Here is a 14248-nt window from a genome sequence, read left to right on the forward strand (position 1 = left end):
CCGAGCACCCCCCAACCCATCACCCTCTGTGGGGCCGGGGCAGGATGAGGCTTCGCAGGCGTTTGTCCATCCCCTGTGTGTGTCTGTGTGTGTGTCTGTCTGTGTGTGTCTGTGTGTGTGTCTGTGTGTGTCTGTGTGTGTCTGTGTGTGTGTGTCTGTGTGTGTGTGTCTGTGTGTGTGTCTGTGTGTGTGTCTGTGTGTGTGTCTGTGTGTGTGTGTCTGTGTGTGTGTCTGTGTGTGTCTGTGTGTGTCTGTGTGTGTCTGTGTGTGTGTCTGTGTGTCTGTGTGTGTGTCTGTCTGTGTGTGTCTGTGTGTGTGTCTGTGTGTGTCTGTGTGTGTGTCTGTGTGTGTCTGTGTGTGTGTCTGTGTGTGTGTCTGTGTGTGTGTGTCTGCGTGTGTGTCTGTGTGTGTGTGTCTGTGTGTGTCTGTGTGTGTCTCTGCGTCTCTGCACACACTGGGTTTCTGTTGCCCTTTTGTGAGTGAAATGGCTGTTTGGTAGCAGCGAGCAAGGGCTCCTTGCCAAGTTGCCTAATTAAGATTAAGCATATGCAGATTCGCTTGTTTTCAGCTAATGACAGCTGCAAACAGTTATTTGTCGGGCTCACTGGCTCTGGGGTGATGACAGGAGGCCGGCGAGGACTCTGTGATCTGGCACCGTGGCCGTGGGCGTGAGCAGCATTGGCCTCCTGGGGCTGCTGGGGCTCAGCCCTTGGTGCTCCCCAAAGGATTGAGCAGGTCAGCCCTGCCCAGGGCCTGTTGGGGCTAATCCCATGCCCCCAGTGCTCCCCAAGGGACCACACAGATCAGCCCTGCCCTGGCATCCTTGGCATGGCCCCCAGCTCCTTGAGTTGGGAGCTGCCAGAGGGGGGATTGTTTTGTTTTGATTTGTTTTCAGAGTTGCCAGCAGCACAGACATCGTGATGTTTTCACAGGAAAACAAATAGAGATGTGTGCAAACGTGGGTGACGTCTGTGGTTCCCCAGCCAGCAGCCTTCAGCCGTGCTCTGCCAGATGAGAACCAAAGCAGAAATGGAGGCGGGAACTCCCTGCCTGCAGCCCTGCCCCGAGGGCACCTGGCAGCTCTCCAGATTTCTGGGCTTCCTAAGGATGCTCTCAAAAAGAGTATGGTTTCGTTGGTTTTGTCATTATTGTGATTTTGCTGATGGAAGGAGAGCCTTGCCCAGCACGGGATGCCAGAGCTGATGAAACGCTCTGTGCTGCAGGTGAACACACTCCACCTTGTTTTAAGGACGCGGGGAAATGAGGACATGGGGGGGAAATAGTCATTGTGGAGATATAATTAAGTCCTGTTTGACACACATCCTGCTGGCGAGCCGTGCCCTGGGCCTGGGTTGTTCTCGTGTGTCCCCCGCCCCCGCAGCCCCGCGGGGGTGGATGCACTGGGTCTGGATTCAGAGGATTTGGGGATCCCTCCCTGGCCGTTTGGCTGAGTCCTGTACGTCCCTCCTGGCTGTTTCTAACACGGGGCACAGGGCAGGGCCGGGTGACAGGGGCAGCTCCTGCTGTGCCCCGTGGGCCTGGGGGAGCCCAAAAGCTGTGAGCCAGGGTGGGCTGGGCTGCTCGGCTGCCGGTTCCGTGTCCCTGACTCGAGGGCCAGGAGCAAACTGCGCTGGGAAGCTGAGCTGGGAGGAGGCAGAGGCACCCCCAGCCCAGCCCAGCTGCAACCCCGACCCTACCGCACTCCCACGAGTGCCCCGTGCCCAGCTGGGGTGCCCGGCAGTCGCTGGCCACTTCCCCAGGCCACCGAGTCTCCAGCCCTGAGCCGAGCCCATGCTCCTCCCCGCGAGGAGCCGAGTCAAGCGCTCAGACGCTTCTGAGAAAATTTTGGAGCGTTCCTGATTTTAATTGGATTTATTTAATTATTATTTACTTTGAGTGAATAAGCTGTTGTGTTTAAATAACACTGTTTTTGCCAAAACGCTGTCAGGGAGAAGCTGCTTTCCCTTTAGGAGCCCTCAAACATGGGCTGCCTTCCAAGCCCCTCGGCGCGGCGGCGGGTGGAGCATCATCGCTTGGAGCATCCTCCTCCCCCGGCCGGGAGCGCGCTCCGTGCCCAGGGACGGCTCCCCCGGCCGCGGGGAGGGGACACGGGAGCTCCAGGCTGTTCCCAAATCCACCTCCAGCAGCGCCTGGGGGGCCTGGCAGGTCTGAAGGTGTCGGCTGTGAGCGTCCTGCCCCCAAGCAGAGCCGCGTTCCTTGGGCATTTATGAGGTGAAGGGAGAATGGATCAGAAGAGCATCTGGATCATCATGAGCAGGATGAACGGCTGAGCTTGGAAAAGCAGGGGGAAGAGAGAGGGATGAACTCGAGGGATGGAAGTGGTTGGTGAATACAGACAGCACCAGCCAGCAGTGGTGATGGGTTACAAGCAGACACATCCTCATTCCAAATCCAGATGTGGGGTTGGTTCTCATTTGTTTGGTTTTGTCTCTTTTTTCATTTTTTCTTTTTTAAATCACAGTTAAATGCTATGAAGACAGGCTGGGAGAGCTGGGGGTGTTCATCCTGGAGAAGAGAAGGCTCCAAGGAGACCTCAGAGCCCCTTCCAGTGTCTAAAGGGGCTCCAGGAGAGCTGGAGAGGGCCTTTGAACAAGGGATGGAGGGACAGGACAGGGGAATGGCTTCCCACTGCCAGAGGGCAGGGTTAGATGGAATACTGGGGAGAAATTCTTGGCTGTGAGGGTGGTGAGGCCCTGGCACAGGTTGCCCAGAGAAGCTGTGGCTGCCCCATCCCTGCCAGTGTTTAAGGCCAGGTTGGAGCACCCTGGAATCTTGGAGTCTGAGCCCCTGATGGTGCACTAGGTGATGGAACAGCCTTTCTTTGGAAGGAAGGGGCTGAGACCAGGCTCGGGGCTGTGGTGGTGCCTCTCCCCCAGCCCAGCATGGTTTGGGGGTCCCACCATGGCAGAGCAGCCCCAGGACATGCTGCCCTTTCAGCATGGGGGGATGGTCTCTGCACCAGCACCAACTTTTCCGTCACTTGGTTTCCTTATTTGGTATTTCTTTAATAATTAGTGGCAGATTTTGTACTTATGTTTGCAATTATCTGGATGCCTCTGGGACATGTTCTGCCAGATAATTGAATCTCCTGGTCTGTGACTGCAGGGATGGCTGGGGAGCTCGGGCTGGAGCCCGGGAATGCTGTTCTGCCTGTTGGTGTCATGTTAAGACAAATTGGGCTGTTTCGTTCTAAAAAACTACTGGAAACAAAGCATTTTGCTTTGCTGTTCTCAGCACAAGCTTTGCTGGAGCCTGTATTGGAGGGGGAAATACATGATTATCAGTAATTAACTGGATGTACATTTTAATTAGACACAGTGGATCCTCCACGTGCCCAACTCCAAGTGACTGAGGCGGGGCGAGGTGGGGGCAGTGGGAGTGCGGGGTCCTGGACAGACAGACGGACACTGTGTGCAGCCTCGCGGGGGGGCAGGAGAGGGGCCCCCACGCCCCAGTGCTGGTGCTGCCAGGGGACCAAGGTCAGGGCACGTGTCCCCATCCCTCCAGTGAGATCTCAACATTTCACTTCTTCTGTCTTAGCATGTGACGCTGGGATGTAAAGTGGCAAGTGAGAGATGGGAAACCTCCACCCCAGAGCTGCTCTCGAGGGTAAGTGCAGAACTGTTTGGCTTCTAAACCTTTCTTAAACCTTTCTAAGTGAAATCCATTCCATCAGCATTGTTAATTCTTGTAGGGCTTGGGTAGGCAGGGGATTGGAGAATCTCAGAATGGTTTGGGTTGGAAGGGACCCTAAAGTCCATCCAGTCCCACCCCCTGCCATGGGCAGGGACATCTTCCACTAGACTAGGTTGCCCCAAACCCTGTCCAACCTGGCCTTGGACACCAGGGGAAAAGGATCCATGTGCCTGAGGTCGGGGGCAGCTGCCCCCCCACCATGAGCCCCTCCAGCTGCCCTGCTGGCTGCAGAGCACAGAGACCCACCACGCTCCAGCCGAGTGTGTCTGTGCTGTGTTTTCATGTAGGTCATGGAAGAATTGACAAATCATGCCCAGGAAAATGTAGCCAGGGATCTTGAGAGTGGAGGGGAACAGGTAAGAGGTGCTTGAAGTCTGATTTTAAAGTCGATCTCAGTCCCACAGGAAGGTGGCCAGGGCAGATGTCCTGCACAAGAAATGGAATGGCTCTGGTTTAGGATCCAGCTCTCTCAGAAGTTGCAGTGGCTGGGATCACTCCCATGGTCACCCCTGTGCCAGACCCTCGTGTCACTTCAGAGGGACCCTGGCACAGGGTTAACAGCCCCCTGCTCCCTGCCCAGCCTCCCCCTGCACACCCCCTGCTCCACACTTCGCCCCAGCCACAAAGCAGTTAATTGTTGTTGATCGTGGCGTGCTTGGTGCTCTGTGAGGCTCTGGGTGCTCTGTGAGGCTCTGGGTGCTCTGTGAGGCTCTGGGTGCTCTGTGAGACTCTGGATGCAGCACAGAACTCCTCGGTCTCCAGGGATCTTGTGGCATTTTGCCCAGATGGCACCGGTCTGTGTCTCAAGGACATAACCCAGTGCCAGTGGCTCCGTGCAGGAGTGCCGGAGCGACAGATGAAGCTGGGGCGCTCCTTGGTCTCCACTGAGAGGGAAGAAAAGCTCCTGGAAATGGTGGGAATTGTGCCGGCCGCTCCCTGTCACCTCCACGGATGAGCCGGCTCCCAGCTGCCCGGCTCCCTTGGCGCAGGGGCAGTGCCAGCCGTGTGTGGGAGCCCTGCTCCCAGAGAGGAGAGGCCACGCTCCAGCAGAGCAGGTACGTGAGGTGTCCCCGCGGCCCCCACCGTGCCCCTGCTGCTCGCTGTGCCCGGCTGCACTGCCAGCCCCGTCCTGCTGTCACCTGGGGACGCTGGGGTCGCTGGCACAGGGCCGGGGTGCGGCACAGGACACGGGCCGGACCCTGGTGCGGGATGGGGCTGGCACAGCTGCTGGGCTCGGCCAGGGCAGAGGTGCAGGGTGAGCAGGAGCCCATGGTTTGGGCTGGGTGGTGTCCTGGGCATCCCAGCAGTGTGGGCACTGGGCTGAAACTGGCGCCAGCACAGGGACTCCCCCTCCATCCACAGCCCATGCTTAGAGGGAGGCGTGAGCAGCACCCCAGGGACTCCACTCTGGGGGCTCCAGCTTCCCCAGACTGACTTGCCCCATGCTGACAGCACCAGAGGTGTCAAATCCTGCCCTTCTTGGCCTTCCCAGCACCAAGGAGCCACCCACGGTGAGCTCAGTGAGTGCAGAATGAGGGACAGGGGATGGCAGCACGAGGGACAGTGTGGTGACTTGGAGATGACCTGGGAAGTGCTTTCCTGCACTTGTGCCATGATCATTGCTGGGCACAGGGGAGGGAGGGAAGGGTGGGCCTCATTCCCGCCATGGAGCTGTGCCAGCACCCCTGGCCACCAGACCCTCTGTGTTTTCCACCTCTTTTGGCTCCCCAGAGGGGGATGTTGCTGGCATTGATCCTCCACCCCCTCGGCCGAGCTGGTGCCTCTCGCACCTGCCGAGTTACCCAGGGCACCCCGCACACCCTGCACCAGGGGTGGGGCACTGGCACAGCCACCGCCACTCTCCCGCACCCCGTGCCAGCAGCGCCTGTGCTGGTGCCAGGAGTGGGATCTGCAGCCGCCCAGCACCCCCCACAGCACCCCCCACAGCCCCCCGCACAACCCCCCCACAGCACCCCCACAGCACCCCCACAGCACCCGCTCCCCGCCACGCACGAGCTGATGGAACACGAGCTGAAAATTGGGGCTGTCTCTCTCCCTTCCCCCAGTACGTGGCCAGTGGGGTGTTCCCTCCCCGTGGTTCCTCACAGCCCGGAGCCACAGCCAGCCTTCTCCTGCGGCTCCATGTGCCGGGAATGCCAATGAAGCTCTGGCTCGCCACGTGCCCACACTGCAGCACACGTCCATCCGGGATGCAGAGCAGCTGATGGATGGGGGAATCCAGGGAATTATGCTGGAACCGTTGCCCAATTAAACAACTGCGAGCGAGGAGGGCTGGCAGGGACCTGTGGCATCCCCACCAGCTCTGGGGCCAGACCCCAATCATCTCTGCAGAGCCAGAGTTTCCAATTTTGCTGCACTGCTGGATTTTCAGAGGGAAGGTTTTCCTATTTATTTTCCTCATCCAGACATCCGTGTGCAGGCAGAGCTGGGTTGGAATTCCAGCCCATCAGTGCCCAGCGGGGCCGTGGTTGGTTTGTAACCCCATCCTTGTACCGAACTTCACGTCCCTGTGCCCTGCCTGCCCATGCTGGGGCCATCACGACAATCCTGTCCTTGCCAATAGTGTGAGCAGCTCCTCTGCTCCCACAGGCGCTGAGGGAAGGTCGGTCAGGTGGAGAGGGAGGAGATGTTTATTTGTGGAATCACAGAAATGTACGTGCCCTGTTATTTTCTGCTTGAAATTAAGAAAATTTCAAACAGTGCAAAATTCTGCTCTTGGTGCAGCAGGAAGGAGCCTTTGGAAGCATCCTGTGCTATTTCTGGCTGCAAAAAAAATACATATATACACATTTTTAAATCTCGCTGTGTGTATGTGGATATATCAGGGTTCTGTAGGGATGGCAGGGCGGGTCCCAGCCTGGTGCTCTGTCCGGTGGTGTGGTGGGGACGGGTGGTCGCTCACTGAGCCCCACGTCCCCCCAGCCTGCTGTGACACATTCCAGCTTGATGGAGCCGCACACCCCGACCGGCAGCAGCGGCGCTGGTTTGGTTATTAACAAAGGACGGATTCAGCTGGCGCTGGCGCCGCTCCAAGCACAGGAGCTGCTGAGGAGCGTGGAGGGTGTATTAAATATTCATCGAAATCTTAGCATTTCATTCCCATCTCTTGCTCTCCCGCCCCCTCCCTGTGAAATTATTTGGTCCTTAAGGATAGAAGCCTGCTTCAAAAATTAATTATTTCATTAACCCCTTTATAAATCAGGTTTTTACAACTAAGTTTTTTAGGGTCGACGCAAAATGGGTCGCGGTGGCACTTCATCAGGTTTGCTCATCACGTGAGCCCTGACCCCGGCACGTGACGGTGCGACCGATGCTCGCAGCAGCATGTGACCCTAAATGCTCAAAAAAAAAGAAATTTAAATGCAAAAATATCAGCAGGTCTGTCTCCTGCCTTCACCTGCCCGGCGTGGTGGAGCCGTACCCCTCCGTGCCGCCGCAGCGCTGCCAAGCCCTGCCCTCCGCTCCGGCGCCACGGCTCCCATTCGGTGAGTGAACAGACACTTCCAGCAATTAATTGGCGCCGCGCCGGCTCATTATCATGCGGGGCACGAGTGGGCTCTGCCGCGTGCGGCCTCGCGCCGTGGGAGCCACCGGTGGCCCCGGGGCTGTGGCGCTGCCGGGGGGGCTCGGGCAGGGTCGGGCGTGAGGGCGGGGTGGGTTTGCCGGCGCGTGTCCCATCTCTGCCCTCCGAGCATCGCCGCGCTCCACAGAGGGCTCCTTGGGGCAGGGGTCAGGGTGCTCTGTGGCCACGGCTCTGCTGCGTTCGTGCCAGGGTTTAACCGTGATGTGTCCCGCTTGGGGTGGGTTTTGGGGGCTGGTTTCCCTTCCTTCCTCGTCTGAAGGGCGGTTGGTGCCAGGCGCTCAGCGCCAGTGGGTTGCCAGTCCCAAAGTGGCAGCTCCCAGACAATCCAGGTTTTATTTCGGTGCTTGGTCAGTGCATTGGTGCTCCCCAGTGATGTCCCTACTGGGGTGGGGCCACCCACTCTCCCCCTCTCACTGCTGTGTGGGAACTGGGGCTGCATCCATAGTGCCGAGAGTGCTGGTGCCGGGAAGGGCCAGAGGGAGCTGGCTGTGGGTGTGGGTGCCGTCGGCCACCCATCATTAGGATGCAGGTCCATCGCCATCTCCCTGGAGACCATGGGAATGGAGGCCGGGTGAGTCGTGTCTGGGGCGGTGGCAGCTGTGCTGGGAGAGGGCAGCTGTGTGCCGGGGTGCCGATGAATTACTGCCCTGTGCCGGCTCCGGCCTTTGTTCCCCATTGTCGGCACAGGAATGGGGGAGCAGGGGAAGCGTGCAGGGAGCCGGGGCACCGGGGCTGATGGCCAACCCTGCATGTCACTCGAGCCCACTGCAGGTTTAACCATCGGTAACAATTTCATATTTTTGTCCTTGAACTAATTATCCACAAAAGCTCTTTGGAGCTGACACGGGTGGGAGCTGCCGTTCGGGTGCGGTGATCCCATGTTTAACACTCAGGGCACTCCCAGGCCACTGCAGGCCCTTTGTGCCGCTGAAGGGAGCCATATGCTGCAGAGGCATCTCCAAGGATCTTGCAGGGACAGCAGAGAAAGGGATTTCTGAGTGCTGCTGAATGCGGCCGCCAATCACCCGCCGTCCAGGCCGGCTGCCTTGTGCGAGCCTGGAATGCGCGGCTCCGGCAAACACGGGCTCGTGTTTGGAGTCAGGATTTGCCATCTGGGGGAATGAGCTCCACAAGCTTTTAATTGGCGTCAGTGTCTGCCCTGCCCTGTTCTCACGTTTGCTGCCACTCCCAAGTCCAGCTCCTGTGTAATTCCATCGCAGGGAAGCAGCTTCCGTGGTGGCGCTGCTGGAGGATGATCCTTCCCTGTGCTCATCCAGATTGTCTTTGCCTGGCAGGCGGCTGGCCCTGAACACACCAGCCAGTGACCCACCCCCTCACTGCTCCGCTCTCCCACAGCACTTTGCTCACGCCCTGGATTTTTATTGGGTTTAACTGGCTCTGTAATAGTTTCATGGCAGGAATTCCGCTCCCATCAAAACCTGCTCCTGTGAATATTCCCCCACAGTATGAGGGAGGGGATGTGGTGGAAGCCCCCGTGCCAGCTTGGTGTCCCCCCTGCCATGTGAAGTGTGCAGCCCCTTGTAGCACATCCAGCCACTGTCCCGTGGAGTCTCACTGCACCTGGAGCTGCAGGACCAGCTCCTGGCAGGAGTCAGGACACCAGCATCGTGTCTCAGGGGTCAGGGCCGGTCCCGGGTGCAAACCCCCAGCTGTGCACCAGCTGTGCCGGCCGGCAAGTGGGGCAGCCAAATCCCACTGCAGCAACACCTCAGATGGCAAAGCCCAGAGCCCCCCAAGCAGGGGGTTTCCTCCCCTTTCCTCCTCCTCACCCCCATTGCCCTCCTCCCAGCTCTGGGGCCGACAGTGAAATCCCTCTTGCTGGGCCCAGCCCTGCCCTCTCTGCTCCGCTCCCGTTGCTCCGCAGGGATCTCGGGCTCCAGGGCTGCCCCCGGGTGCTTCTCTTCCAGGTTCTATTGATGCTCCCAGCGCAGTTCTTGTGCCAGTCTCTCCTGAGGAGCTGAGAGCTGCAGAGCAGTGAAGATACTGATACAAAGAGAGGGGGCAGCCACCCTCCAGCAGCCAGCTGGGTGCCAGCACCAAGGACCTTCTCCCAGGACCTTCCTCCAGGACCAGGGACAAGACCTTTCCTCAGAACCTCCCCTGGGACCCTCCTGACTGTCACTCTGCAGTTTTCCCAGGTACTCCATCCACATGGACCCTGTGCTGCATGTCTCCCATAGCAGTCTCTGCTTCTGAATTTGCTTCAGAGCTGTGGGTGCCACGAACATTAAACCTTCAAACACAAGAGGCTGAACCCTGCAGGACACCAGGACTCTGCCAACAGACCTGTCCAGGACTCTGAGTTTCCCACCCCTTGCCAAACCCAGAGCCAAGAGTGCAGGAAGCACTGGAGAGCAGCCCCTCACAGACAGCCTGGGGAGTAAAGAACAAGTTCCTCAGAGGCTGTGAATAAACAGTCGGTAATTAAGGGCTCCAGCAAACGGGGAGTTTGCTGAGTGCAGCCCCGGGGAGGCCAGTGGGGATGGGTTGGGGTGAGCAGGCTGTGTCCCTGCCATGTGCATCCCACTGTGGCAGGAGTGCAGGAGCCTTCGGGGTGCTGACAGCGGGGGAAGAAATCCACAGGACAGGGAGCCTGCCCCTGGCTCCTGCCTCTGGAAAACGTACCATGATGGAGTTCCAGGCTCAGCACAGCCTGTTCAGCTAAAGCTGAGTGTCCTCACAGAGATCTTCACCGGCTGCTTCCCGACCTGTCTGCAGTGGACATGGAGAGCAGCTTTTTCCTTCCTTCTTTGTGGCAGCTCCTCGTCCGTCGCAGAGGGGACAGCAGCCAGTCCTGGGGACTTTGACCCGGCATGGGAAAGAGATGGACGGGATGCCCCATTGGAGGGACTGTGGCAAGAGGAACAGGGTGAGCTTCCAGGGTCTGCCCAGCACTCCTTGGACTGTGGTTTTATTCCTCCTCCTGCTTCCTTCCCCCAAACAAGCAGGGCTGGGGCAGCCGCTCCCCCCCAGGCTCCCTAGCAGCCAGCCAGGTTCAGACCCCCCTCTCCAGGCATCCCCAGCCACTCTGCTGGGTCTCCAGCCAGCACACAAAGCAGAACTCTCCCTTTTGATTTAATAAATATCTGGAAATGTCATAAAAGACATGATAATAAAATATCAGATGCAGGAAAATGAGTAGCCAAAGGCATTAAAAAAAGGGACAAGAGTAAACGCAGTAGATTAAGACACTAATTCCCATCCCTTGTATGTTCTCCATCTTCCCTGTGTCTTGACAGACAGAAATAAATGCCCCCACTTCCCAGGAAGCACTATCTGCCTCTCGCCGCTGGATTGTCACCACAGGGTGCCCACAGCCGTCAGCCCATTTATCCTCCAGGTTCGATGCTTTATCACTTCCAGAGGAGTGGCTGGGCTGGCTCATCCTGCATCCCACTGCCAGCATTTGCACTTAAAGGCACGTCGAGATTCTGATGGTAAAAGCTAAATTTCATTTTTTCTGCTCTGAAGCGTCTTCGCAAATTAAAGAGCCAATTTGTGCCTTTGTTTAGGCCATGCAACAAGGCAACAGGAGCAAAGACAAAACCAGAAGGAAAAATAGTCTCAGGGAGTTTGGAGGAGCCGCTGGGTCCAACTGTAACTCTGTCACAGTGGGAGCTGGAGGTGGGGGTTTTATTGCAAATGCAGCTTTGAAGCAAATCAAATGCCAGTAAATTCCCAAGCCCAATGGTGCCACGAACACAGGAGTGGGATCAGCGACAGGGTGATGGATGTGTTAATGTTTTAACAGGCCAACCACCTCATAAATAATTTGCTGAGTTCTGGAGTAACTGACCTGGTCACAGTGGCAATAAAGGACCGTCCCCTGGGCTCTGCTCCAGGGCTCCACAGTCCTCCCACGGAAAGGCTTAAGTGGCTTCTAACAATGTCTATTTTATATTGTCACAGCCCAGTGCCCCGCTAATGCTGCCGGCCCTGCAACCACCACCACTTGATCTCCAGGCATATTCCAGTTAAAACCCCCGAAATTACAACAGAGTGACTGCTGTGGGTGAGCTCTGTGTTTGCTCTGTGGGGAGTGGGACCAGCGTGTGGAACATCCTGGCACAGAGCGTGGCTGGGCTGGTGGGACAGTGTGCCCAGCCCAGGGAGGGGTGGGGGGTGGCCAGGCTTGGGGGGATTCACAGGAACCCAGCAGGGATGGGGCCGTGGCCACCACTGGCTCTTCTGGGCAGTAGGAGCAGATGGAGCAGAGCCCGTGGTCAGGAGACAGGGCACTCCCAGTGGATTCATCTTGTGTACTGGGTATGCTGCTTCTGTGCTGGGTAGTCCTCTTGTGAATTGGGTTTTTGCCTTGTGTAACAGGTATTCTGCTTGGATATTGGGTATTCGTGCCATTTATCAGGTATTCCTCTTCTATCCTGGACACTCTAATTGCACACCGTGTCCCCCTCCCCGGTGCTGGCACGGGGAGCAGTGTTATCAGTGCAGGGCAGGGCTGCTGCTGTATTCTTTGGATTTCTAACCTTTGCCATTGTGGGCTCAGGCCAGTCATGGCATCTGCAGCTCCAGCCACAGCCACAGTGTGATGCTTCTTGGTTTCTCTGTGCTGGTGGTTCATCAGTTCCCAGATTCCCCCCATGTCCCAGCGGCACAGTGTGTTCTGACCACATGGAGCTGTGGGATTTGTCCCACCAACTGCTTTGCTGTGACCGTGGGATGGGCCAGCGTGGTCATGTTTCTGTAGCTGCAAATAATGGAGTTTCCAAACACTGGAGTCATTTGTCAAACAGAATTGGTGGCAAACAACTCCAGCGTGGCACCTCCAGTGTGATGGTGGAATTAAATGGGAGACAATGAGGAAACAGCCCCATTTCGGAGGGCAGAGCAGCAGGGATGGCCCCATTCCCTGCTCCAGCAGCACAGGGACAGTCCATGGAACACATGGAAAGATGTAGCTGAGGAGGAGGGGGACAGCAGTGCCTGCCTTGGCAAAGGCACTGGTGGCCAAAAAGGGCCAAGGTGGAGACAGGTGTTGACGGTGGCTTTGTGTGTTCAGTTTGCTCCATGTGATCTGTGCCTGCTCTAGTGCTGGTGGTGGTGGCAGGGCACTCCCCCTGGCAGTGGGAGTGGGGGCAGAAGTCCCGCCTGGGCAGTGACTGGCACTGTGCCTTGCCCCCTGCCTGTCTGCAGGCACTGCTGACACTGACCCACCCCTGCTGGGGCTCCTGGGGCTCCCCAGTGTGGCATCCCCTCGCCAAAGCACCTTCCCTTCACAGCATCCCTTCTCCTCCCTGCACACACAGCCTCGTCCCAGCCACCAGAGGCAAGTGTGGCTGCAATGAAAAGTAAATTTAATATCCTTGCCCCTGTTTTTGTAAATGAGTGTAACCATCAGCTGCAGAATAAATGACACCTAATTACGGCTGGGGGGAGTTCAGGCAGGAGGGCTTGGCTGGGAGGGGATCACAGGGAAGCTCCAGCACTGATGGAAAATGAACAAGATGCCGGCTGTAGGGAACCATAATTACAGAGGACTGACACACTGTGAGCTGTTTATGGTAATGAAGTGGTGCATCAAATCAAATTAACCTTAGTTATTTAACACAGAATGCACCGAGGACTTGGCTCGGGAGATGCTAAATCCAAATCCGGAGCTGTGCCCAAGCCAGGGAAGCGGCTCGAGCGCTGCACGGGCGTCGCTTTGATTTAGGATGCGTTCAGTGAGCGGCCGGAGCGCCGGGACGGCGAGGGCGAGCGGGCAGAGCGGCGGCACGGCCGCTGCCGGCAGCGCACGGAGCCGCGGGGCTGCCGGGGGGTCCCGCTGCCGCCGAGCCCCCCAACATGCGCCCCGTGCCCCGCGCTGCGCCCGCGGGCGCTCCCCGCCGGAGCGGAGCCCGGGCCGGGTCCGTGTCCCGCCCCGGGAGGAGGGAGCGGGGCCGGGGGCTCTCCCTGCGCCCCGCGGGCTCTGGCAGCGGGACGTTCCCCTGCCCGGTGTGCCGGGCCGAGGATGCGAGCGCTGCTGAGCTCCTGGGAGAGGTTTCATTTCCCGTCTCCCCTCCCCACGAAGGCTGCGGCGCGCGCAGGAGGAGCGTCCCCGTCGGGATCCCTTCGCGCTGACGGGTGAGTAACCTTTCAAATTAACCCAAAGACTCTGCCAAGGATTAATGAGCTTTCGGAACGAGGGTCCCCCTGTGCGCCGAGCTGTTGCAGCGCTCACGTTCCTCTCTGCCGGAGGAAGGGATTCCTGCCGCGGATTCCCTGGCGGAGGAGCCGCCACGAGCTCAGCTGGGGCCGGGGGCCCTGAGGGCACCGGGGAGAGGGGCAGAGGGGCGAAGCCACTTCCTGACGGCGGTTCTGTAAATAATGTTAAAGGGCTGTTTGCGTCAGCGGTGTTTCTTCGGATAAAGGGAGGAGGCGGGAGGGATGCTGTCAGGCTGTGGCCAGGAATGCTGCCTGGCTCGGGGCAGGGATGCCGCCGTTCTGGGGTCGCTCAGGTGCAGGCAGAGCCAGGTTGGCTTTGAGAGGCAGGAATGGGTGGTGCTGGCAGTGAGGCAGCCGGGCACAGAGCACCGTGGGCAGCTGGCACAGCCCATCAGTTTGTTTTGAATTGGTTTGGATTAGGAAATGTTTGCTCAGTGCCCTGTGTGCCGGCGGGGGCCTCTGGGGAGCTGAGTCTCTCCTCACGGAGAGGATTCCTTTGCAGGACTTCCCACTTGTTGGAGCAGCTCCAATTGCATCTCCAGCCAAAGGCTTTCCTCTGTGTGTGTAATTCATGGAGTTTGATGATTTTGGAGTACCTGCAGTCAGGTTCATCTTGAACTAAATTTTTGCCAGGAACCTGGTGGTTCCCCTGCCAGTGTGCCAGATCTTACATGGCACATTTACAGTGCTGCCCTGTCACTTCTGTGAGCCTCTAATCCTTAGCCCTGCACTGGTGGCTCC

The 14248-nt window shown here is 58.1% G+C and overlaps 1 protein-coding gene across 5 annotated transcripts in view; it reads left to right on the plus strand.

The window, feature by feature from the left end:
* The first annotated feature begins 7447 nt into the window (after window positions 1–7447).
* Window positions 7448–14248, plus strand: part of TNRC6A (trinucleotide repeat containing adaptor 6A) — a 67437-nt gene continuing 60636 nt past the window's right edge. For 2 of the 5 annotated variants that reach the window (XM_064673472.1, XM_064673479.1), the window contains exon 1: window positions 7453–10211. In XM_064673472.1, the coding sequence (XP_064529542.1) occupies window positions 10167–10211 (45 nt within the window). In that variant the 5' untranslated portion in view covers window positions 7453–10166. Of the gene's footprint in view, window positions 10212–14248 lie in introns of all 5 variants that reach the window. The other 3 variants (XM_064673473.1, XM_064673470.1, XM_064673478.1) reach the window with 3 other exon arrangements.

This window comes from Pseudopipra pipra, chromosome 16 (genome assembly GCF_036250125.1).
Source record: "Pseudopipra pipra isolate bDixPip1 chromosome 16, bDixPip1.hap1, whole genome shotgun sequence".
In the NCBI taxonomy this organism is placed as follows: Eukaryota; Metazoa; Chordata; class Aves; order Passeriformes; family Pipridae; genus Pseudopipra; species Pseudopipra pipra.